General features: G+C 41.2%; 1 protein-coding gene across 2 annotated transcripts in view; it reads right to left on the reverse strand.

Annotated features, from left to right (window-relative positions):
* CMIP (c-Maf inducing protein) overlaps positions 1-24,545 on the reverse strand; it is a 134,841-nt gene that overhangs the window by 8,777 nt on the left and 101,519 nt on the right. Inside the window, exons 4-15 of one of the 2 annotated variants that reach the window (XM_030512358.1) lie at positions 23,843-24,004; positions 22,697-22,738; positions 19,822-19,884; positions 18,495-18,575; positions 15,046-15,149; positions 14,404-14,508; positions 12,827-13,180; positions 5,937-6,002; positions 4,793-4,819; positions 4,274-4,322; positions 2,963-3,070; positions 383-499 (exon numbers count right to left, since the gene is read on the reverse strand). In XM_030512358.1, the coding sequence (XP_030368218.1) occupies positions 383-499; positions 2,963-3,070; positions 4,274-4,322; positions 4,793-4,819; positions 5,937-6,002; positions 12,827-13,180; positions 14,404-14,508; positions 15,046-15,149; positions 18,495-18,575; positions 19,822-19,884; positions 22,697-22,738; positions 23,843-24,004 (1,278 nt within the window). Of the gene's footprint in view, positions 1-382; positions 500-2,944; positions 3,071-4,273; positions 4,323-4,792; positions 4,820-5,936; positions 6,003-12,826; positions 13,181-14,403; positions 14,509-15,045; positions 15,150-18,494; positions 18,576-19,821; positions 19,885-22,696; positions 22,739-23,842; positions 24,005-24,545 lie in introns of both variants that reach the window. The other variant, XM_030512357.1, reaches the window with a different exon arrangement.

Consider the following 24,545-nt stretch of genomic DNA (forward strand, 5'->3'; position numbering starts at 1 on the left):
ATGCAGTACTTATGCACTGCTCATTTTGCAGGTGGCAAGACAAGCATCAGGAATTTAGTCACAGAAAAGCCTTGTGGTTCTGAGTTCTGACCCTGTGCCACAGCCTACATTATCATGGCCATTTATTTCCCAACTTGGCCTCTCCAACTGAATTAGAGCAAACAGTCTCTCTCCAAATATTCCTGCAGCCACTGTTCATGTAATTCGCACTCATACCTGCACAATAACAATATTCCATCGCACCTAATGAAGAGAAACACAACTGCTGGTTTTTGATATGACACAAACCTGAACTTGGCTTCTCTAGTTCCACTAGACCTAATTCTGGGAAAGGCAGTGTGAAACTGCTCGTAAACCATAACCATGTATGTTTAGGGCTTACCTCAACCATTGTCTGGTTACCCCTTAAGGCCAGTAGCATGCAAGGTCCCAATTTATTTTCAGCCAGCGAAAGCAGAAACTTCTTTGTTTTATAGCAGGATCCCATTAAAATATGCACCTATTTGAGAAACAGAGCTAAATTAGAGGCGTAAGCCAAAGAAACACATATACCTCTGGAAGCGACACTGTTAGACAGTCACACAAAACGTAAGTATTTGCGACAAATCTAAAGAAAAGGGGTCCCTCATTACCATTATGGTTGCAATCTCTCAACAGCTTTATTGCTGATTGGAAGTGATACCTAGTGAGATCTGAGGGAGTGGGTAGTTTTCCTCCATGAAGGAGCGCAGCTGACAGAGGCCTGATACAGGCTCCCCAGGAAACATCAGAGCAGCTGTGCAATTGCCCCCATCCCTAGTAACACGATGAACCCAGCCCCAGGGGAACCACAGGAGACTTTGCCTTCGCATCTGTTTGCAGTCCAGTTTCTCTGGAAGTGCCAGCTGGTGAGCAAGGGTTGTGTGGGCTGCATGCCTAGGTAAAAGGCAGTGGTGCTGGCTGAACACTAGCCCTGGTTCAAGGGTGGTGACAGACAAAATCACCTGTTCGGAATGAGCAGACAGGAACTGACTGGGAAAGGAAGGAATGCCTTAAGAAAGCAGTCCTGAGACTAAGTCAGAGATGACTTCATGTGCTTTCACATGCTCTTGTGTCATTATCTTGCTTTCTCTCTTGCTCAGTTTTTCCTGAAAGGAAAGAAATGCTGAGAACACTGCCTGAGTAAAACTCTCTTGAGCCCACTAGTTGACAACAGTGTCCCGGAGACTTCTACCTCCAGAAAGCATCGGATAGTATCACATAGTAACACCTATGGTAGCAATGCAAAGCCACTTTTACAAATGAAACGTTAAGAGTCTCTTCTCACAAAAGATGTTGGCAATATTTTTTCCCATTGAAAAGCTCTAGAGATTAGCTGCAGAGAATTTCAGTTTCCTAGCTAAAGTCCTATTTTATGGCCCAGACAGCTGATTCACCAGTTTGCTGGCACAGCACTGTGTGACAATTTGTAGTTTCCAATGACCTGGGCAGTAAGAGCTCCATTAACTAAAGTTGAGCCTACATTACAATAAACTTGTAAATACGTTCTGTGGTTCCCCTGGTTCATAGTATTGCCTGGACTATGTTCAACACTGCTGAAAATATCACAACCACGCCATGGTGGGGTCAGTTCTATGCAGATCATGTGCTACCATGCAATTCTTCTTCCTCGTGGCTTCATTACCAGCAAGGCCTTTAGAAAAAACACAAAATATTTTCTTAAGCATCCATGTTTTTAAAGGTATCCTTTAAAAACAGTAAGCTTAATGCCAAGAAGGATTTCATTTCATGCAGTTATCATTAAGGTTTTTAGGAGGTTTTCTTGAGTGACGGAAAATACTGATGCTACCACTTAATGCAAGATCCATCTATGAACAGGATGTTTTCCAAACTTTATGGTTAGTCGTTAGCAGCTCTTTAAGTATTTATCAACATCCTTGCAAAGGGCACAGAGTACTGCATATTGATGTATGTTAGCACTGTGCTCTCATGCACGCCATCTCCTGATGCTCATAAATATCCTGGACCACAAAAGCTCTCAGGAGAAATTATACAGTTCTGAAGAAGTTTTCCTTCCAAACACAAAAGACAGAATCAGTGAAGAGGGATGAAACCTTTTGTGAACAGTCTTTGTCCATTACCTGTTTTAAAGGTATTTGATCCATCTGGATTTAAGTATATAAACAGACGTGCATGTTCTTTATGTCCCAAAATGTTCAGCACAGGGAAGATGCACAAAGTACAGATCCCCCTGAAAGTCACTTCACTGTACACCCAACTTCAACAAATGTTACTCCCCTTACCAGGGAAAGCAAGTAATACCATTTCCATCTTACTTGGTATATGGAGAATTAATAAACAGTGAGACTTACGTGACTTGACCCAGGCTGCACAGGAAGCCAGTGGCAGCATCAGCGATTAAAACTTATTATTTTCTGTCTAGTCTTTCTGAGAGTTACAAAAGAAATAACTACTAAGAAATAGAATGCTGGTTTCTAATTATACATCCCCACAACAATGTAATTGGGCAGAGAAACTGCTAACATATTTTTATATCTATATATCCACCCTTTGATTAATTCAGTATTACTGTTGGCTTTAAATTCCAGGGTAGCCTATAAATGAAAACTATGGGTGTGGATGTGCGGAACAGTCTGTCGCACCTGCCTCCCAATATTCCATATTCTGAAAGAGTTCTTTATACAGACACACAAACACATGTATTTATAAATACAAAAATACATATGCAAACACACATATATATATATGCATGGTTCTGTGCACTGCACAGTGCAAAACCAACCAAAGTTCAAGAAGAGAAAGCTGACATGTTAGCCAAATTGTGATTGCTAGGAATTTCAATCGATTTGGTGATATAAAGATTTAGATTTCCTGGTGAGCACTTGTAGTTTACAGAACCATGACAAAATCGCATTACTTACTGCAAAAAAGTTACTAAACTCACATTATGGCAGACACGTACCATACTGGCAAACAGCTCCCCATCATCATCACATGCCACTCCACCAGGGCTGTAGAGCTGGAACCAGCCATCTTTGCCAGCCCGCACACTCAGCAAGCATGAGTGGACCTGCCAAAAAGTGAAGACATTGGGAAGGTTACAATTCCTGCCAGTGAACACCGGTGTCTCCCACGCTTGGCCAAAAGCAGTCACTACAAAACCAGGGTCTGCTGGAAATTCACGGTTAATATTCCAATCTACAGAGTGCAGGCAAGTCTCCACTCACAGAATCCATTTTTGCAGCATGAACAAGGAGGGAAGCTGTATCATCACTCATTGCATGGCCTCTTTCACTCCCTCTACACAAATCAAATGCAAAATTGCCCTGATCTAGAACAGCTCCTTTCACTTGAAAAAACAAAACAAAACCAACCCCCCTCCCCAAAATAAACAAAACAAAACCACAAATGAAAACAAAACAAAAGACTAAAATTTCTGAGCTTCTGCCACTTTCCCCCCATCCTACTGCCATGTGTGTCTATACTTCTGATGTGATCTGCACACCAAATGCAGTTGGCTGATGGCTTGCTCTTTCCAATTATTAAAAATTCTTATTACTCCTGCTATAATAAAATGTGACGAGAGTCATGGTGAAGGAAATCCACAAATTAACAGGAATATGTAAGACAGAAGTTGCACTGAAGAACTGGCACCAGTGAGCTACCATTAGTCTAAATTTGGCCCACTGTAGAGATTACTGTATCTGTTCCCACAGCTTAATAGAGGAGTCATAATTGAGGCTTTCTCCAGCTGATGATGTTGAACAAGCTACATGTGCAGCAGTCAGCCACCGTGAGGCTACAGCTACGTACTCTTTCCAGTAACACACCTCCCACCCCCTTTCTCCTGCTAATTCATGGGAATTATGGTCATTTGCACACAATGTAACTGAAAAGCAGCTAAATAAAACCTGTTATTTCGTAAGCTGTAAGGATCCATGGATTTTGCTTTCCCTTTTTTTTTTTTTTTTTGTATGGAAGATGAAAAGCTCTGAGAGATTCAGAGTGGGAAGTTCTTGCTGGTTGCAGTTTGCTGGAGAGCAAGGACATCAAGTGATGCCAGACAAAGAAGTCACAACACACGTTTATAAATAAAGTAAAAAACCATTCATATTAACACTGTGTGTCCTGAGCGGCTATTAATCCCTAAGGGACTTAAGCACAGCAAAACCACACCATGTTTTGAAACAAACTACTTAAGGAGAAATCTTCAGAACAAGTGTTCTTGCAACTCTCCCAGTTAATAATCTGTGTAACCTGTCAATAGACTCACTTCTTGCCTCAGGTCTTCTGCAAATCTCTGAATCACATATTTCAGCTCCCTAGGGGAAAGAAAGGTAAAAGGACATGAATAAGCGGTTGCTGGTTGCAGTATTCATGCAAGAGTCACATTTCTCTTCAATTACACCTTAAACAATATATATTCATGCACTTTAGAGAGAAACAAGTTGAACTGCTTCCACAGGAAGGAAATGTGAGGGCTAAAAGTGATTACCAAGGACACTGTCTGTTCACAATAGTCTAGAAAAGGTTTCAGAGACGTGCAGTGACAAACACGTCTGTAAACCCTATCAGTACCCAGTGCCTTTAGCCCTTGGGATACTGCTGTCACAGTAAATTACAAAGAAAACTACATCTTTTTATTACTAACAGAGCACGCTTACAGCCCCTCACAGGTAAAAAACATTAGAGACACAAAACTGAATAATGTACCATTGCTATAATTGACTAGTACAAGTTATTTTAAATAATTACCCCCCTTCAATAGAGCAAACAAGCCCCCAAAACTTACTTTGTGAATTTCTCATGTGCAAGAGCCCTGAAATTTAAAACAGAAGAGTGTGAGGATTTGGGAGAAGAAAGGGAAGAAAAAACAAAGAAAGAAATGGAAGGAAGGGAAAAGAGAAAAAACAAAAAAGAAGAAGAAACAAAGCAAACCAAAACACAACTACTTCTCAGTTCTTTCCACATAATAAAAGGATCTACTAAGAAACTGCAGCACACAAGACAAAAAGAATAATCTTTCCAAAAAGATCAGGTAAAGTCTCCTTCATTAATCTAGGGGAGAAAATAAATGAAAACCAAAATATCACTCAGAACAAATCTTGTAGCTTTTCCTGAGTCCTGTCTAAGGACTTAGGCTAACGTCAGTGAAAGCTTTGAGTGAGAAGAAAGCAAGTAGAAGACTTACAATAAGGCTATATCATTACAGAATTTTGGCTACCTAGAAGAGTGTCAAGTGAATTCTTTAATTGCAGTGCAATTATGATATGGTCACAACTAATTAAAATCATGAATTGATAAAGCAATTAGTGGTCATTCTGTGAAGTGATATGGTTTACACCTCCCCCAGGACAAACGTTTGACTTAGGTAAATGATGTCTCTGTTGCCTATCTCCAAGCTCTTGCTGTAGCCCAGGTAACCTGGCATGGAGGATTAGACCTCTCTGATTCAAGACATCAGGTCATTAGGGGATGTGATAAGCTAGCAAATTGTACAATTACAGGTTGTAATGTTTGTCCGTGGAGGTCTGCATTTTATAAACACTACTGTTCATTAATAGGTTTCCGAGGAACCTTGGCTGATCCGTAGGGTAGCTTCTTCATTTAATGCAAAATACAAACGACATGGGTCTCTGTGACGCCAGTAAAGCATCCTCCTCCACTAAATCTCTCGCTTTGCTCTTCCCTGCACCAGCTTTCCTTCCTTTCCTGTCTGCCTGTCTGCAGTTAACCATTTTTCTCTTCAGGATCAACTCAGAGACATGGGGAAGGAAGATGAAGATATCCCTCTGCCTCGAAGCAACTCTTGATTTTAAATCAATACTAGAGGCACAAAGCTCCTATTACCATCAGTTTTTACTTGACGTTATATTTCACCATAAAACAACAGTAACAAGAATAACCCACTAAATACTAAGAGAGTGCAAACTTACTCCTTTGGAAATGGGATAGGTTGAAGCAAGCTGGCGAGGGCTGGTCTCCAGTCATCATAGTCTGACCTGAAAAATGAACATTTTGTTAACAGGTTAGCAAGTTTTAAACATGGCGTGTCAACAGCTGCTTCAAGGAGTTTGAAGTTAAAAGTTGGTGCAGGCACCACAACCTTTTTGTTTTACTGAGACACTCAAAAGATCCACAGTGACATTTCCCTTTCCATTTTCAGCACATTCCCCACTGAGGCACAATACATCTGGTATTCACAATGACTTCCAGAGAGGCCTTCTTTATGTCAACTTAAAGACTTTATGAAACCTGTTGACAGTTAATCACTAAGTAATACTTTCATCTAAGTTGGTACAGCAATTACCAGGCCACTGCTATTTACAGCTCTGCTCTGCATTTAATTGGAATTTTTTATTTTTGGTTGGGGTTTTTTTTTGTTTGGTTTTTTTTTTTGCTATAAAACATAAGCTCTTTTGTAGAAACAAAGACACCCCCCAACCCATTTTGATCTTGGCACAAAGGAATGTGTCAATTCAAACAGTACAAAGTTTTTAGCTTAAGAGGAGAGAGACTAGAGAAGGAAACACTGTGATCAGGAGTGCAAGAGGATAAATGAAGATAACCACAGCAGAGAGCTCAGGCCAGCGGACCCAATATGAAGTGCCTGTGTTAGCACCACAGATCCCAGCTGACGAGTTTTGTTTCCACCTCTGCTGTCAATGTACAGGCCTGTCCTTCTATAAGGAGCTATCCATAAGGGGACGCTCATGCGAACTAGCATAAAGAGAATGTTTTGCATGCACTGGTCAGTGCAAACTAATCTGACAGCATATCATCTCAATCTACCTGCAAACTACCAGCTGCCTGAGCACATGTGCAGCAGGTATAGCTTCTTGTGCAGCAGTGGCACACTGCCACCCCTCTCCTCCAAATGATCTCAAACATTTAGTGGTTAGTTAGCACTAATTAACTGCCCTAACAATGCACTGCATAAAGGGTACAACCACTGTAGGATGGATGAAGAACAGAGATATAAGAGAATTGGGCAAGTCAGCACCAAAACAGGGCACAGAACCCACCAGCCAAAGCCCAGACCCCGGCACTGCGTGCAAGGCCATTCTCAATACAAGTAATACTAATGAGTACACATGGAAGTAAGAGTAGCAAATCTCATATGAGGTGAAACACATTGGGATGTCTGTAGAAGGCAATGTACAAGAGCCTACCATCTCTTACTGCCGCTACCCTTTGGATTTCAGTTTGAAAAGTCAGATTATTGGCTGCAGTTTACAGAAAACTTGGCACAAAAGTATGGTGTTTCTTGAGGAAAGAACGAAGTGTAATGTTCTCAAACGGACAGTAACTACTGATAGCATGAGAAACAGACAACATGCACAAGAATCATTCTAAAATAATGATGGTTTTTTTTTTGCAAAGAGAAGGTTCTAGCCCAGAGAAACTGAAGATGGATGCATTTCCAAAAGTGCCATCCATTTACAGAACCACAGAAACTAGAAATTTCTATAAACTAGTAATACACGTTATGTTGGACAGTCCACAAAGGCACGTTCATGGACACAAAGAAAACTTATGTGTGTGAGCAGGGTATTCTTGAGAAGCAACACCAGTACCAGTCCTTGGGTCCTCAAAGAACTGACAAGTCTAATGAGCAGTCTTCTTCCTTTCTTTTTGTTTTTTTCAATAAACATACCCTCTGGAAATTCCTACTAAACCAGTGGCTGATTTTACTCTAAAACCAACAGATTTTTATTGATAGATGTAAAGAACTTTAAGAACAGATTATTGTTCTTAAAGCAGAGAAAAGGCTGAGTTAGGAAATTCAACAGTGTTAAAGGTGTTTCACATCACATGAGATACAGTACCTACAAATCTTGCCTCAAAGCAGCCTAAGACCCACTTGGAAGCTTAGCTCCTGTGACACCTCAGGTTAGTGTTACACCACTAACATTCCTCCTTAAGCAGTCTGTGGAGTTCTGATTAGTAATAATGGGAACCAATCAATTTTTCATGGCTGATCTTCAAAGCAAACTGCAAGAGGAAGAAAAAAGCTGCTTTGTAATAGACTAAGACCGAGTCAAACTGCAGACAGAATTGGACAGTATCACACTCTGACTTTTCCTGAAGCTGGGAGTTACGTATGGCATCTATTTGCAGAGCAGGTCTGTGAGAAGACAGTGAGAATAAACTATAGCTTGTTTTCCTAGGAAACTCTGTCCTGTGAAACATATAGAGCTTGGTCACATGAATGGGACCCGAACATAAAATCTATACAGCCTGTAAGCCCTTCAATCTGAGCTAGGAAACATGAAACAAACATAGCACAAGAATAAAACTAAACTACTTATTAAAGCCTACGGTGTTTCTCCTCCTCCCACCTATTCCCTTTTCAAAAACATCTTCCTTCTGTCTGTGCTCATCTCATTTGCACTCTTCTTTCACTTCAGACAGTCGCTTTTTTCTTTTCTCTTTTTTTTCAATCCATTCAAAGCTCTAGCACAAGAAGAAGTGTTTGAAGCAGGGAAAGAAAAGGAGATAGATTAGCTCTGGCTGCAGTTAACAACCATTGCAATGAGCCAGACAAAGAGGCCATGCCAGGAAGAGGAGGGAGCACCTGTGACAAACTCCTTTTGGAGCTCTTCAAAGGGTGCTGGGCTGAATGCTCACAACTCATATACAGCTTAAATCCCAGGACTGGCCTTATAAAAGGGGGAGAATGACACCCTGATGTACTTACTGGCTCTGATTTGCACTTTTAGGTGAGCAGCACCATGTGCTTGGTAGGTCAGGGTGCCAAGTGGGTGAAGGCTGTCAGAGCAGTCGCTGCTGCACACAGCTTTACTTACCCAGAAACCTGTTTTGGCCAGAACATTGGCTTAACCATAATAATTAAACAGCCCCGATTGCAGTGACTTTGCCTCTGGGCCATCGTCACTACTGGCCTGTCAACATAACACATTTTCCTTCCCCGGGATCACCTTTCACCAACATGAAAACCTGCCCATGTGTCCTGTGCGGCACAAACAATCCAAAACATACTAGCAACCCGGGGCAACCCTGATAAACATGACATAAGAGAATCCACTTGGGATATTCAGAGCATGCCACTGACCTATTGGGGAATGCAGAGAAGGCAGGGGAAGCTCCAGTGGGAGCTTGCATTCAGAAAGCTGTCAGTCTTATCACCAAGAGATTGCAAGCCCAGAGCCCTCCGTTTTTAGAGGGCAATAAAGAGACAAGGAGCAACTACGTGGAAGCAGCTTGTTCTTCCAGCTTGGCAAGATCAACAGTCTTTCAGGTAACTCTTCTGTTATCAGCAAATAAGATGACCAAGCCCCCTAGACACATACTTTATCCCTTCTTTCCCTTGCTCTGTGTCCAACTCCCTATCAATCAGACCCCCTGTCATATAAGGCACAAACCTGCTATCTGCAAAACAGTGAGGTGTCTTTTCATGTTCAGCCTTCTTCGAGCAGGACTTGTTTGTTTTTCCAAAAGAAGAAAATGTAGAACCATAGGAAGGCCTTAGAAAGGTCCTGCCCTGGCTGCTGAGAACACAGAAGGGTCCGCCCAGATGCCCAAACACTTGTACCCCTCTCTGCGGTCTGTGGGACCAGGGTAGAGTTGGCTCCTTGGGCAAACTTGCATTGCTGTTTCCTGATGCTATTACACCATGAGCAGCGTAGACATGTTCTAGTCCAAGGAAGCGGACCAACAGCCCCTTTTACTGCAAACGTCTCTAACCACAGTTGTGCTGTTCAAGCACAAGTTTGGCTGTACAAGAAATTCTCTAATGCATGGAAACATTAACATGCAAGTAGGCTCTGGACAACACTAAGCATTTATCAGAACCTCTAATTTAATGTTATAAAACGTAAGATTTCAATTAATTTAGTGCATTTTCTATACACCAGTTTAAGACTCGCAGCATTCAGGAGGCAATGACTGGCATCAGTAACACTATCAGAGTCCAGAATGCATTAGAGAATATTGACACAGAAGTTTGATTCACTTTTGAGTTCAGGACAAAAATATCATGTTCCACTAGAGACTGTCTCCCCTTTAAAATCTGCCCAGCCTTTGGGTCATCTGCCAGCATCCTTAAAGCCATCATTTTCTGTTCTCCTTTAGTATGCAATAGCTGTGTTCTGTTACTCAGCTACTTTAGAAAAGGGTCAAAGACGTTCTTGGTGAATTGGTAACAGCCACAAAGATGAACTTTCTAATCTGCACAACTATGCTTCTGTGCAAAAAGTGAGGTATTGCAGTGATTATTAAATAACTGGTGTTACATTTTTATCAATATCAGAAGAGCCTTTTTTTCTCAAAAAAATAAGTATTGTGTAGGAGTTAGGTGAACAATAAGATGTCCTCTGCTGAAGGTACAGTTAAGAATCCTTATTTGCTAGACTTTCAATAATTAAAATTTGCCTAAATAAATTACTCCCTGCTAAGTTAATTATGTAAAAAAGATGTCATTGTCAGTGTCTCTTGTTTTGATGATAATATTGAGTCAGACACCTAAAAGAACAATTAAATTAAATGCTAAACAATTTATTTATGTTTGGCTTACCACTGTTATTAATAAGAACATTATTTTAGTGACTGCCTGCTGAGAGCTCAGCTACTGGATAGCAGTTGTCTTATAATTAATGTTTTCTTCCTACTGGCATGTTCTGCGATTCTCTTCATAGTCTCAGTTTTTCAAAGTACAGTAACAGTATTTAGTACATCAGAAAGCCATTGTTCAAGAACAATTTGAGCATGCAAGAAATAAGCATCACAACAACATTATCTTGCGTTTTTGTTAATAACTATGAGCCCTTCTACAATGCTTTTTTATCACTGGTTTAAGAGTTTAAAAATCAACATTCAACACCTTTACTTGTATTTTACAGGTAAGGAAACTAAGGCACAAAAAGAAGCAACTTATCTAAAGCCTTCCAGCAAACCAGTGGCAAAATCAGGAGCAGAACTAATTTCTGCATTAATGCTTTCTGGTCCGAAAAAACACAAGAGATGAATAGGAATGGAAGGGAACCTAAATCAGTGGCTCTGCCTTAAAAACCATCCTGTATTCTCATAAATTGTGACTTCTCAAGCAGACTGTGGACTCTGGCAAGGCAATCTGAGGAAAGTTGCACCAATTTTGTAGTATCGCTGGTCCTTCACTATACACCTCTGTATACAGATATACACATGTATTCTGTATACACATCCTGTGTGTACAGAATTACCCTTGTACAAGCTGAAAAATGGCACAAAGCTGCTCCCCACCTACAACCTATGCAAGTAACAACAAGAGATTCCCATTTTCATTGCTGGTATTGAAGAGCTTGATTTTTATAAAAAGACAGCAAACACAGAAAAAAAAACCTTATTTTAAGGTACAGAGTGAAATAAAGAGTTCTTAGTGTAGGAAATTATATGGGAATTGACACCTGGCATATCAACTGTTTAAAATGTGGAGAGACCGTGCAGAAGAACATGCCCATTCGTGAATTTGTTTATAAGTGTGTGTCAGCTGCATGATGAAACCAAAACTGTCAATGCTTAGTGAGTCAGCATCCAAGCCAGCATCAGGACTGAGATAGTTCAAAGTGTTTATAGAAAACATCTAGAGTCAAGGGGACAGGAATAAATACACGATGTGTTTAATGCAGCACCTGGGCGCGTGAAGCCACCAGATGAAGCGAAGTCAGATGCTGTGCTATTTGAATGCAAACTTTTCTAAAGGTAGAAAAGGCTAGGCCAGGGCGGGGAAAAAAAAAAAAGGCAACAAAAAACCCCAAACCCCATAAAATTAGCCTTCAGCCATTTCCTGCTTGAGAAAGGAGAAGAGTATCTTGGATTCACCTGTTCTGTCTCCAGCTCTGAGTGTGTGCTTATGGATGTATCTGCAGTGATTTAAAGAATTGTGTTGCAGATTGGCAGTATATATCTTGAAAAAAAATTGAAACGTGGGACGAAACTTTCACAAAATCCTCCACTGCTTAAAAATAATTAATGTAGACATGTAACAGTTTTGCCCAAAGGCATACTGCAACTCAGTAGCAGAGCTGGCTGTCAAAGTGAAGAGAGTTGTTTTGGGGTTGTTTTAGTGCACTTCTATTACATGCTTCCATTCTGCAGTCCACCTTTTGTTTTTTCTCCTTTGAATTTATTTATCCAGGAGAAAAACAAGCTTTTTCCTGAAGAACTTTTTATTTTATGTTCCTCTTGAAGATGTTCAGAGGATTTACTCCCCAGGAAACCAGAGAGTCATCAGTTTGTAAAGGCTATTTGAGCATTTGTTCACTAATAGAGGTCTGCCGCACCAAAGCAACTGGTTAACAGAGGCTCCACTCTAATACATGTAAATCCGAACAAGTCATAAAACTTCTACAAACAAATGAAGGGAAAACACCTAAGTGGAAGACAAGATGTGGACCTCATCCAACTCCTGCTGAAGGCAGGGGAGCAGCGCTGCCTATCACTGCAGAAGCACTGAGCCTAGCACAGGCCTGCCTTTTTCTAGCGCTGTCGTGGGCAATCCCAAGAGCCCTGGTGGAGGCAAATGGATGATTTTTTTTGGTGGGCAAGAACAAAACAGAAACCACTGACAACAACATCCCATCTTCTGTAACATGCCTGAGGCTCACTGTACAAATAAGCTTTCCATTTTCATCTTCCCAATGCTATTTTTAGAGCATATTGGCAGTGCCAGATGTCTCTTTCCAAGGCTGGACCCTCCAGAGCCAGAGTTAAGATTTATAAACATGTGCTTGCTGGCCAAAGATGTTGAAGATGATAGGCCTGTGGGAAAAGCCCCCCCATTGTTAAGATGACATTGTTCGAAAAGCTGTTTAGAATAGTTACTCACAGCATCTTGAGTATTTCAACATAACAGCCAAGGATCCTGTCTGCCTGGGCACTCAGCTCGATGCTCATGGTGCTGCAGGTAGGACTGACCATCAAGCAGTCAATCAGGTTGGGCTCGCTGTCATTGCCAGCGTTGGCTGTCATCTTCTGATTAGCGGTGTTGGTGCGCTCCACTTCCACGTGGATCTCATTTGAAGTGACAACAGGTGGTTTGGTACGGGATTCAGTCACGGTGGCCTCCTGAGAGACCAGGTCAGGACTTGTGTGAAGAAGGCGGAGTGGCAGATTAGGCTTTCGGTCACACTGCTGCTGGCATCCATTCCTGATTTCCTTCAGGCTTGGGGAATTGTCTCGGCTGAGTTTTAAGAACAAACAAATAATTTCAGTATACAAACATAGCAGCAGAGCAGGAGAGAGAATTCAACACCGAGAAGCCAAGATCTTTTGCAATTTCCCACTGTATTTCACCCCAGCCCACTGGATTGCTTTCTTCCATGTAATTGAATTACTGCAATCAATTCAAAACATTAAAAGACTCCAATAGGACTGTTCGGCAGCCCCTATTCTACAAAGATTCAAGCTTTTCATTACTCTAATTGGCATGCCAGTTTAGTATAAAGGTGAACTTCCCCAAGTTGTGCAAAGCTGTAACAGAATCCATGCCCAAGTATGTATCTGGCTGCAGTACATGCCCAGACATTAGTCTGCAGCCCTCGCGTCTGGAATTCCTGTTGGACACTAAGCAGCTCCTGTCCGTGCTCTACCAGGAGGAAAGTCAGATAGGCATAAACAAACAGGAAACCCAGCAGAGGGGAACCCTCAGTGTCTACTGGAAACTGGCTCGTGTGTCAAGAGCTGTGGCATCTATTTTGTGGTTAGTCAGGAATCAAATTTTCCACAATAATGGAGACAGCACTGTGAACCCAGATCACATCCAGAGCTGTAGATACATAGGGATTTACACACCACCCCTCCTTCAAGATCTCACCCTTCCCTTTGCTTTAGGTGTAACATGCACTTCATGTGCCAGAAAGGGAGCAAAAAAGCCACTGCTCTGGGTAGTGCTTACTTCCCAGAAACTCTTGCCAAGCACTTTCATCTGCTGCTGGTCTGAAAAGGATGGTTATGGCTGCAATCTGCCTTAGAGGAATATTTCAACAGTGGCCAAGATCAGCATGCAACTGGCTGTTGAACTTCATCCTGGAAGTTACTGCAGCTTGCAGTACTTCTGTACTGGGAACTGATGAGCTCCTTGCACCACCAGCTCTGCCTCCACTTTTAAGCATGGGAGCTAAAGATGTGCAGTAACAGATCGCCATGCTCACTGCCCCAAAACATGCCACATTGAGTACAACGGAACGAAGGTTCAGCATCTTTCAGGTTTTCAAGCAGAGAGTTTGAAATACAATCATATATCTCCAAAACCATGCATGTGACTGACCAGAACTCCCACATGTAACGCTAGCAATGAGGAGACACGCTCTCACATACCCACACCCGTGCTCACACCGATCTTGTTTACAGATGCCATGCGTTTGGAAGTGAGTAATGTGCAGTCAGCTGGGAATTCATACTGACCTGTTGATAAATTCCTCGTAACACGAATAAATGGCTGCTAAGCACACAGCTACAAGATTTGGCAGGACCCTGGGATGGGGGCATTGTCCAGTTGGACCATGCATGCTGAAAAACAAACACCAAGGTGACATCATTGTGAAGACTTCTGTGGGCAAAAACAGTCAGACAGAATGGGGCGCCAGAACTGGATGCACTGCCCTGGGGAAACTTCAGAAGGGCCATAGCAGAGAGTAATTTTAACCATGTAAATCCCTTGTTTATGAAATTTAGTCCCCCCTAAAATTTCACCATGACTGAGCATTACGTGGTCTAAAGTTAATGTGAATCTCTCTGGAGAGGCTCTGGGTTTGAATGCATAAAAAGAATGTACATACGGCCAAGTCCATGTGCTTCCAGTGTGTAACTAAGCAGAAAACCTCAGCCTTATTTGAGAATTAGTTTTAAAATAAAAAATAAAATACTGAAAAAGATACTTCAGCAACGTTGCCTCAAGGACTCTTCTAATTTATTTGCTGTTTGCCAGTACCAAAAAGCACCAGCTACTCCTAACAGCCAGAAAACAGAGGAGTAGGACTGTGAGAAGTAAAACAGCTAAGCATGTACACAGGACTTGAAATACACCATACATTAAATGTAACTAACCTATGAATAAACTTCTTCACAACCTCCATTCCAGCATTCAGCTCATTCAAAGCCAGAATATACTCCTGAGTAAACAGCCGCAAACGAGGGCACTTCCCAAAATCCTGTCCAAAAAGGAGAGACTCAGTGAAGATGGTGAAACATGCCTGCAACGGACGTCAAAACTGTTGGTTTTCAAAAGAAAACAACTCAAAACATAACCAAATTCACTTTGTATTATTGTCGTGGGTTAAGCCCAGCCAGTAACTCAGAACCCATGACAATTATGCTGACAGCTTCAAGAGCACTGTATCATTCCAGCTGAAGTAGTGTTCTTCCCACTAATAACAGCATGCTTCCCAATCCTCCTCTTTCCCCCATACCCACCTTGAGACAAAAAGACATGTTTTGTGGAACAAAGCCCTACCTACACTTATACTTCTTTTGTACACTTCACTTTACACCTTCATTTTGAAATGCATTTTTTACTGTTTTGTGTTTTTTCTTACATAACTCATAACTCCAGATTTGTTTGAAATGCAACTCAAAAGTAATTTTTTACTTCCATTTTTCACATTCTATCTATTCTGGATTTTAAGAAAATGTTTCTGACATGCAACCAGTAAGTGATCAAGTATAAAACCAGAGACCAGCTCCTTCTCCAGGGGTTTTACTCCAGGTACAACGTGAATTTGACAGGTGAGTTGACTCTCTCCTAATCCTGCAGTCGGAAAGGCACCTGCTATCTGAAATCCCTCATCTCCACACATCACTTGGCTATTTTTAGATGTGAAAGGAGCAGAATCTGCTGTCTGGTGAGTGTTCCAGCACATTTCTTCACATTTACACAGGTGTAACCTTATTATACAGGTGTTACTGAACTACAAAGACGTATTTAAAGCGGTGAACAAGGCCCACTGAGGACAAATGAGCCCTCCCAATTATCCCTCAAGCAGCTGGCAGTGGAAGAAGAGTCATCCTGGAAAAATAAATGGCAGGTCCCTTCCAACCCTAACCATTCTATGAGTCTAACTGAAACTTAAAGAAATGCCACAAGTGGTAACAAACTGGAGGTCTGTAAAAGGGAGGATACCACTCCCAAAGCACTAAAACCTTGTTAACTTATTTTGGTTTCAGACATTTCTATAGCACAACCTATACTAACCTCTCAAAGGCTTTACAGCTACAGAAAATTACCAAAAACATTAATATAAGCCTAGATGTGAATACAAGCCTAGACAGAACAATGTCTTCAAGTGTAAGTGTCACTCTTTGCTAGCGCTGGTAACTTCACCCAGCAAAGGGACTGTGGGTGATTCCAGTGTTGGTATTACAATTAAAATCATCAAACTTCTTACGACAACTTCTGGCAAGGGTGTGACACCGTGTGTGCTTCATATATATTTGGTGCCACTTAATTTCACGAACACTCCTTGCAAGACAGCTTTTGCAGTTGCAATTTGTTTATGAAAGTTCTCAACCCATGTAGGTGTCCTACCTGAAGTTAGAATGAAAGTCCAAGTGATCGTAAAGAGGATGTCATTGCTGACTGCTCTAAAATAAAATATCTCTCAAAATAAGCATGATGCCCTGTCACCATATCAGGTACAGAGCAATACACACTATCAGTAGTGTTTGTTCCCCCCAAAAATAAACAATAGTGCTTTTAATTTGTTCAAACATTTGGGTTGAGCCTACAAACAGCTGAAATCCAAAGGTACTGAGGGGTTGCTGAACACTTCCCAAACAACTCAGCATACAGTCTCCAGTCCTGCACATAACAGGTTCAAAGCAAGTATCAGCAAGACAAAAAGCTATCCTTGCTCTCTTGAGATTTCAAACTGATAGATCAATGGAGCACTCTCTCCCCATTTTATATGTGGGCAACTGTGGAACAAAACTTGTGAGCTTATCAAAGACCTCAGAGCAAATCAGCAGCAATGGTGGGAACAGACAGCTAGGTCTCCTGCTCCAAGCACACTGAATTGCATGGGGCCTCCTAAGGTTATGAAGTTTACTGCCAACAGTACTGTCCCCCTAAAGGATAACTTTATTTACATGCACACACACACACATTCTCTAAAAGGCTATTCAGTACAGAAGTCCCTGAAGAGCAGTAAAGTGCCCAAATCCACTCCAATTAATATATGACACAGTAAATTCTCTGACTGCACACTGCGGTACAGACATGTTGATTTTCAATCTGCAAACGTTAAGTATGGTAAATATACCCAATTCTCTGAAGCTAACCAAATACAAGCATTACACTATGCATTTACGTCTTATTTGAGACCCCTCAAGAGCTCTGGATGCGTTAAAAAAAAAAATCAGTCTGGAATCGAAGAATAACATTTACAGAATATTTCATTGAACACTACAGAATATTCAAAAATGTTTACATGTCTGCAGAGTGCAGGCACAGAGCCAGGACTGTGACCTATTTGCCGTCTTGGGCTTTCTTTGCATAAACGCAAGGAGTTAAATAATAATACTGTTATAAAAATAAGAAATACGAACTGTTTTCCACTGGGGTCATACTATACACAGCAGGACAGCAGATGGTCTCTAAAATTACCTATCAATTAGTGAAAAGTTGATTGTGCAGTTATAGAGGTTTAAGATCCATCGTTGAGATCACAGCCAAATCAACTGCCTTAAATATTTTATTTGTTATTCTTTGCTACAGCATTGTGAAGTGAAATTTCTGTAACTTAAAAGCTATGCCAGGAAACTTATTATGCCACGAAGGATGGAGGGCTGGTAAACACTCAGACCTTCTTAGGAAAGAAATATGGATCATGTAATATCTTCGGAGTTAGGTCGAGAACACAATGCTGGTAGGGCAGTCTCCTGCATTTATTTCAATCACTAGCATGAAATTGATTGGCAATAAGAAGAGAGAAAGCCTGGGAGAGAGTAATCATAGAACAAGAGAGTACACGATTCCTGGAATAAGAAGGAAGAACAGCAGAAAAGCAAGAGGAAATTCAGGAAACCTAGGTAAGAACTCACAGGACATGAGTCTAAAGGAAAATTGAAATCCACAGAGCTGGGAGTATCTTAAAGAAAAAATGTTGAGGGCCTCAGGTCAAAATCAACCAAGTCCCTATTCCGGTTTTGTTATTTAATGGATTTTAAACCATTGTAACTACAAGGATGCCATGTGGGGAGTAAACAAGGAGCAAAGAGCCAGATGGGAGAGAACTGGAGCTGCATATACTGGCAGTGCTGCCAAAAGAAACATTCCTCAATTCATGGCTTTGCTTAGACGCTTTTGAAAGTCCCACTGATTGCTTATTAGTTCTGCATTTATAAAGCAACACATGATTGCACGCAGCATTCACACTTTGAGGGGTTAGATTTTGATATCACAGTGCTTTGTTCATTACAGGCAATACAACTGCTAATTACAAAAGGTATCACAGTAAACTTCTCCAAACTTGCCAAGTCCCTGTAACATGTGGACTCACCATGTTGTGTTTGAGAATCCTCTGTACCACTGGTGTGAACACTTCAATCACAACCATGGACCGCGGGCGCTCCCGGCAGTGCTGTAATGAGCAACAAGTAATTTTGTGAGCTGCAGAAATCATGAAAAGGGGTCTCCTCTTCATACCCCATGCATGGATTACCCCAAGATTAACAAAATCCAAGGGCTAAATTAATCTTTCCTGGGATTACGGTGCTTGTAATGCTGCTCCTTTCTATGTATTTGCTGGCATCTAATGGAAGACTACCATGGGAGCTCATGAACTACTTGAGTCCCTTTTCCCTGCTGCTCATTCTCCACAAAACTCGTCAGAATGCAGTATTTCTGGGACTTTTACCCCTTTTAAAACTTGCCAGCAGTTTCAAAAGTAAATGGGTTGGGGAGAAAAAGATATGTAGACACAGGCAGTGTAATGGCACAGACCTCCTTTCCTTGGGATCCAGGCTAAAAACCTGTGGTGGATCTTGGAGGGTACCAACAAGCCAGTCCCCCATCACAGGCTAAAACATACAATCATCATGTATCAATCAGAGTAATTTAGGTTGGGATGGACCTTTTGAGGTCATCTGGTCCAATCCCCTGCTCAAGGCAAGGGATTGCCTTGAGTCTGAGGCTAGACAGGACCTTAAGACTGGCTTATAAAAATGCAACAGTTAGAGGAGTTTCTGAAACTTGACTTAGATTCTGTAGGAAGAAGCTGCTGATTAGTAACTTTGGATGGGAATTAAAAATAGCATCCAGAATGTACCCAGTCATCAGTAAGCAAATTTAAGCTGACACACTAGCAGGCCTAGAAGAAAAGTAGTACTTTTTCAAATCCAGAAGCTCTGCAATCCAAAGTACTCAGAAGTTTATGGAAACGTTGCAAAATACAACACAAGCATGGATTTACCAGAAAAGAGGATGGGTCCTTATGATTTTCCCACTGCCATTAACCAATGACATAATACCCTTAGGGCTGAGTTATGCATTACATTACCAACTCATCTGAACACAGTGACTCCAATGATTTTTGCATTAGCTAAATAGAACATGCAGTAGGACATCTCTGGTACCCAGACTGAAGTGTGGGAGTCTGAAGATTTTAACTCTCACAGAGTACCATAACTATGCAGTCTGATGTATGAAGAGTATGGATCTATTTATCATAATGGTGCTGTTAAGTACTTGGTTGTTGACCAAAAACTGGGTCATGCCAATCAATCTGGACATGAGGTAAGGCACTACAGAAAAAGAACAACCACCCCCTCGAAGAACTACACTCATAGACAACTACGAGATTTCAGAAAGCGGAGCTGTTCTGATACCTTGCAGAAGAATTCACAGAGGTCAGGAGGAGGATGGTTGTTTTCCAGCAAAGGTGCAATTGCCTTTAGAAAGAAAGACAGAAACAGAGAAAACAATTTAATTAGAGGATTGCAACTGGAGTTAGCATTTTGCAGGGAAATATTTTTCTTGAGGGGAAAAGCTAACTTTTTAAAAGGAAGGACAAAAGTATCAATTAAGAAATTAGAGATGGGCTGTGGGTTTGTTTTACACGTGTGTTATTTTACATGTAATCTCAAGCACACCTTTGCTATGCACCCTCTGTAAAATTTTGCCTTTACCTGTGCCAGTGCAAATATATAACACACCACAAAAGGAGCACAATTTTTATAATGGTTTAAATGAAAACAGGAGCAGGCCAATTGCTTCAGGATGTAATACAGCAAGGATGAATCAGGCTCCCTGTTTCAGTTACAACATCTCCCCAAAAGACAAAAAAAAAAACCAACACATCCTTACATCCTTTATGAAAGAGTTCAAGCTCTTTTTGTGAGTAAGAAGTCACTACAAGTACCATAGCACTATTCTTACCTTGGTGGACCCTATTCATCAAAATCAAGCATCTAACTTTGTGCAAGTTGAGATTAACCATTCCTTTTCTGTTGCTACGCAAACCAATGTGCTTATGCTTGGTAAATACATTAGAGGTCATACCTGCCACCGAGGGTGAAATGAACTTATGTTGTTGTTACTTCCTTGGCAAATTAGAAAATGGCACTAGAATAATGTATTCTCTCTATGTGATAGTGCCTTCGGGCTCTTCCAGTCTTGAGCTAAAGGGATTCCCAGTACCCATTTAAAAATAAGACTCCAAACACAGCAGCTAGGACATTTTGTATTAAGCAAGTGAACACCAGATATTTTATCTGGATGGCATCTAGAGTTTTACTAAGGCGGCCTGCTTTGGTTTTTTGCTCTCCCTCTTGTCTCCTTAAGGATTTCAGCCCCAGCGACTCTGCTTACAGTGACTGTGTTTCACCATAGCCACTTTCACAAACAAATAGGTCAAGATTAATGTGAAACCCAAGCAGATCTGCAAAGATCTGTTTTGGTTACACATAACATTTGTGAAGTTTTTGTTCATTATCATGTGCCATCCTTCTGCAACTGTTCACTCTTCCTCTGGTGGTGGTCCAGCAACAGTGGACCAATGGAGATTGCAACACTATTCAGCGAGACTAGAATAGCCTTGCTCCCCATCCAACACTACCTGAGCTAAAGATCTCCCTTCAATCCATCTTCTGGGATGTTTGCTATAGGAACTGCCAAACCACAGGAGGCATGTGCTGTAAAACCACCCAAGTGTTTACACCAGTCTGGTATCTGTCAGAGGATTACTGCATCAAGGATGCAACTGGCTGGTTGTCAGCCTAAGGAAATGAGCTTTATTGTTTCAGCCCAATCCTTTCTGAATGTAGGGAATAACCACAACAGACAGCCAAGTGGGTCATGACTCTGCCTGTAAGGTCAGCGTGGAACAGTGACAGCATAAAAGCACACTGTATTTTCTTATGTGTGCTCTGGGTAAAAGCAGAAACTTGCTGTCTCAAGTTGCCCAGTTATGGCAGCATGTGCTTCCCCTTCCTTACCAGGAAGGGATCAGTTGTAGATCTGTTCCAGCACCATCTAGAGAAGGAAATCTGGTTCCATCTGCACAGCAAATCACTGTGTACTTTCAAGACACTACATAAATACATACTATTAGCAATACTTCTTAAGAATAGCACAGATTAGCTATGTAACAGCAGTGAACTCTGAATGCCCAGAAACTGCCATGTCCTTAATGGTTCAGGCACAACCTATAGATGGGTAGGACTTCAAGCTATCACCCAGAACTGATAAGTAACATAGGCAGAAAGAACCTTTTGGAGGCCACCTGGTCCAACCTCCCTGATCACAACAGGGCCACTTTGCATCTTTCACTAAAAATCCTTCTCCCAAAACAACCAGTTGTAACTGGGGCCTGAATTTCCCTTGGCACCAAAGTAAAATCAAAGCTGCAGCAGATCTTGAAGAAAAGTAAATGCCACTTCAGAAACTTATCTCAGTGGCCGATTCTGGCTAAAATGGTACCTTAAGCAGCAGTCACACTTACTGGCAGCTACATGCCACCTTGTCATTCTGCAGAAAGAGTCATGGGGATGTGATAAGATCAGGTGGTGGTGAGGTTTTAGATTAGATTACCAGGAAAATCTCCTGGAAATTGCCAGTGACTGAAATTAAACTACAGTGATGGGGAACCAAGTTCCACCTTTCTGATAAGTTGTTAAGATTTTGTATTTTGATGCACGAAAAGATGCCATTCGATTCACTTATTTCTACATCTAAATAAATGCAAACTACAGAAAAGAAAAGAGTTGAGGAAGATATTTTTATAAATCAAGTAAGCAGGGGGTTAAACTGCAGTGACACACACACATATATCCACACTACAAAAACAATCGCTTGCATACCATCAGCAATGGAGATATTCTGTATATGGTAGCATTAACCCCTCAGGAAACTCCTCAGCCTGAAGGTTTTATAGGGCACATCTGGAAATGATGTTTTTTGACTTTTCAAGTATATATATAGAAGTGAACTGTGTAGCCTAGTAAGGACATCATTTTGGGAGAAAATTAACCCTCAACGTGCTGTGCTTCACAAGAAAATGTTGTTTCTCATCTATGAAACAAGAGAAATGACAAAACCACACAAATCCCAGTAGAAAAAATGGATTTGATCCTGCCTCAGTTTACCAGCATTGGTGGAAATGCTTTCATGTTTGCTTGCTTCAGTGGTGCAGAGGCAAGTATTAACAGAAGTGTTAACAAACAATACCTATTTGTCCTTGGATTTTGTCAGAAAGATACTCACCACAATAATGCTCTCATGGTCTTGGGTGGTTAAGTTGTTGTTCTGAAAGAGTTGAACAGAAGAAATAAATGAGCAAAAAGTACTCTCAGTTGGCATATCCGCGTACACAATCTTCTTAACTACCACCAGCTAAAAGCAAAAAGGCTAAAGACGTAAATTGCTTATTTTCAGAATAAAAATCATCACCTTGAAATCATTCTCTTAAAGAAGGTGGTATATTATCTGCTATGAAGGCTTGTGAAAGCTTCCATTTTTCCCTCAGCACATTAAGATTCGAGTCACCACAGCCATGAAAGCTGCGCACAAACACCAGGATGCCAGAGGAGGTTTTAATCAGTTGGAAAACTGGAGCTAGAATACATTTCTCAGAAATGTTTTCTTAAGACAGGCTGTATGTTTCTAAGAAAAATAATAGAAGGATTGTTTTGGTGCTGTACACCATTATGTTCGTGGCAGACTAACTGCCGCAGTTTTTCTGAAATTCCTGGTATATACATTATTGCTACAAGAATTGCCACCTGTGGAAACGAAGACAATGGAAATCCAAGGGAGATTTGTCACTCACTTAAGAAATGAATCAGACCCGTGATAAATTTATCATAAATAATCAACAAAGAAACCCAACCGAACAAAAAGCCTGAAGAGAAAAGTGTTTTGTTTTGTTTCTAGAAATCTACCTGACATAGGTCAAAATCTCCTCCTCCTCAGCAAGCATAATTTCCACTCAAATCAGTAGAAGTCAGAAGCAGATTCAAAGGTAGAATTTGAACAGCCCACGTTAAAATAAAACTCACCGCAAACTTCTAACTTTTTGTCTACCATCTACATCAGTGATACGATGAGGGATAACAGGTTCAAACTTACACAGGGGAAGTTTAGATTAGATATAAGGAAGAAGTTCTTTACTGTGAGGGTGGTGAGGCACTGGAACAGGTTGCCCAAAGGAGTGGTAAATGCTCCATCCCTGGCAGTGTTCAAGGCCAGGCTGGACAGAGCCTTGGGTGACATAGTCTAGCGTGTGGAGTCCCTGCCCATGCAGGGGGTTGGAATTAGATGATCTTAAGGCCCTTTCCAACCCAAACCACTCTATGATTCTATGATTCTAAATGCAACAGTATCTTGTAGGAGCACTACTGAGTTTCATACCTCTGAGAGCAGCTTTGAGACAATCTCCAGCGGTGCCTGGTGAATGGACTCATCCTGAAGGGGAGACGTCAGCGCCATGTCCACCAGTGTCCTGATCTCCTTCAACACCACCTCCCAGCGGCCTGGGTTATCAAGCACTTTCTTGTACTTGTAAATCTTTTTCTGCAAGAAAAATGAAAGGGTCCCACTGACACCACCATCAACCTCCTGAAACAACTGACTGGATATGTGCTTCCTACATGCGACTGTCAAGTGGGCTGCTTTGTATTTTGAGTTTTGACTCTTCTCATTGCTGAAAAGCTGTACTTGAAACATCATATGAAAAACTCTATATGTCAATACCAACTTGTTCTGTGGAAGTAATGAAAAAACTGTGATTCCCTTTTTTTGCTTTAATGTAAATTTATAAACTCCAAAGCATCTTTCTCTCCATCATCTCCTCTTGCAAACACCGTACTCCTCAGGCTTATAACAGACACCTGCTAGTTCACCATTTCCAAAGCTACAGGTCCTTTTAAAGGGAGTTAGTCATAAAGAAAGTGAGAGAGAGAGAGGCCATCAAAGCATCATTCTATAGACACTCTATTCTACACTGCTAATTGGTGAATTCACATTCAGAATGAGTTAAAATCAGTGTTATCAAAGTGTTATCAAAGTTATCAATGTTTTCAAAATCCCAGTAAACCCACAGGCTTTTTTTTCC

Source organism: Strigops habroptila, chromosome Z (assembly GCF_004027225.2).
Source record: "Strigops habroptila isolate Jane chromosome Z, bStrHab1.2.pri, whole genome shotgun sequence".
In the NCBI taxonomy this organism is placed as follows: Eukaryota; Metazoa; Chordata; class Aves; order Psittaciformes; family Psittacidae; genus Strigops; species Strigops habroptila.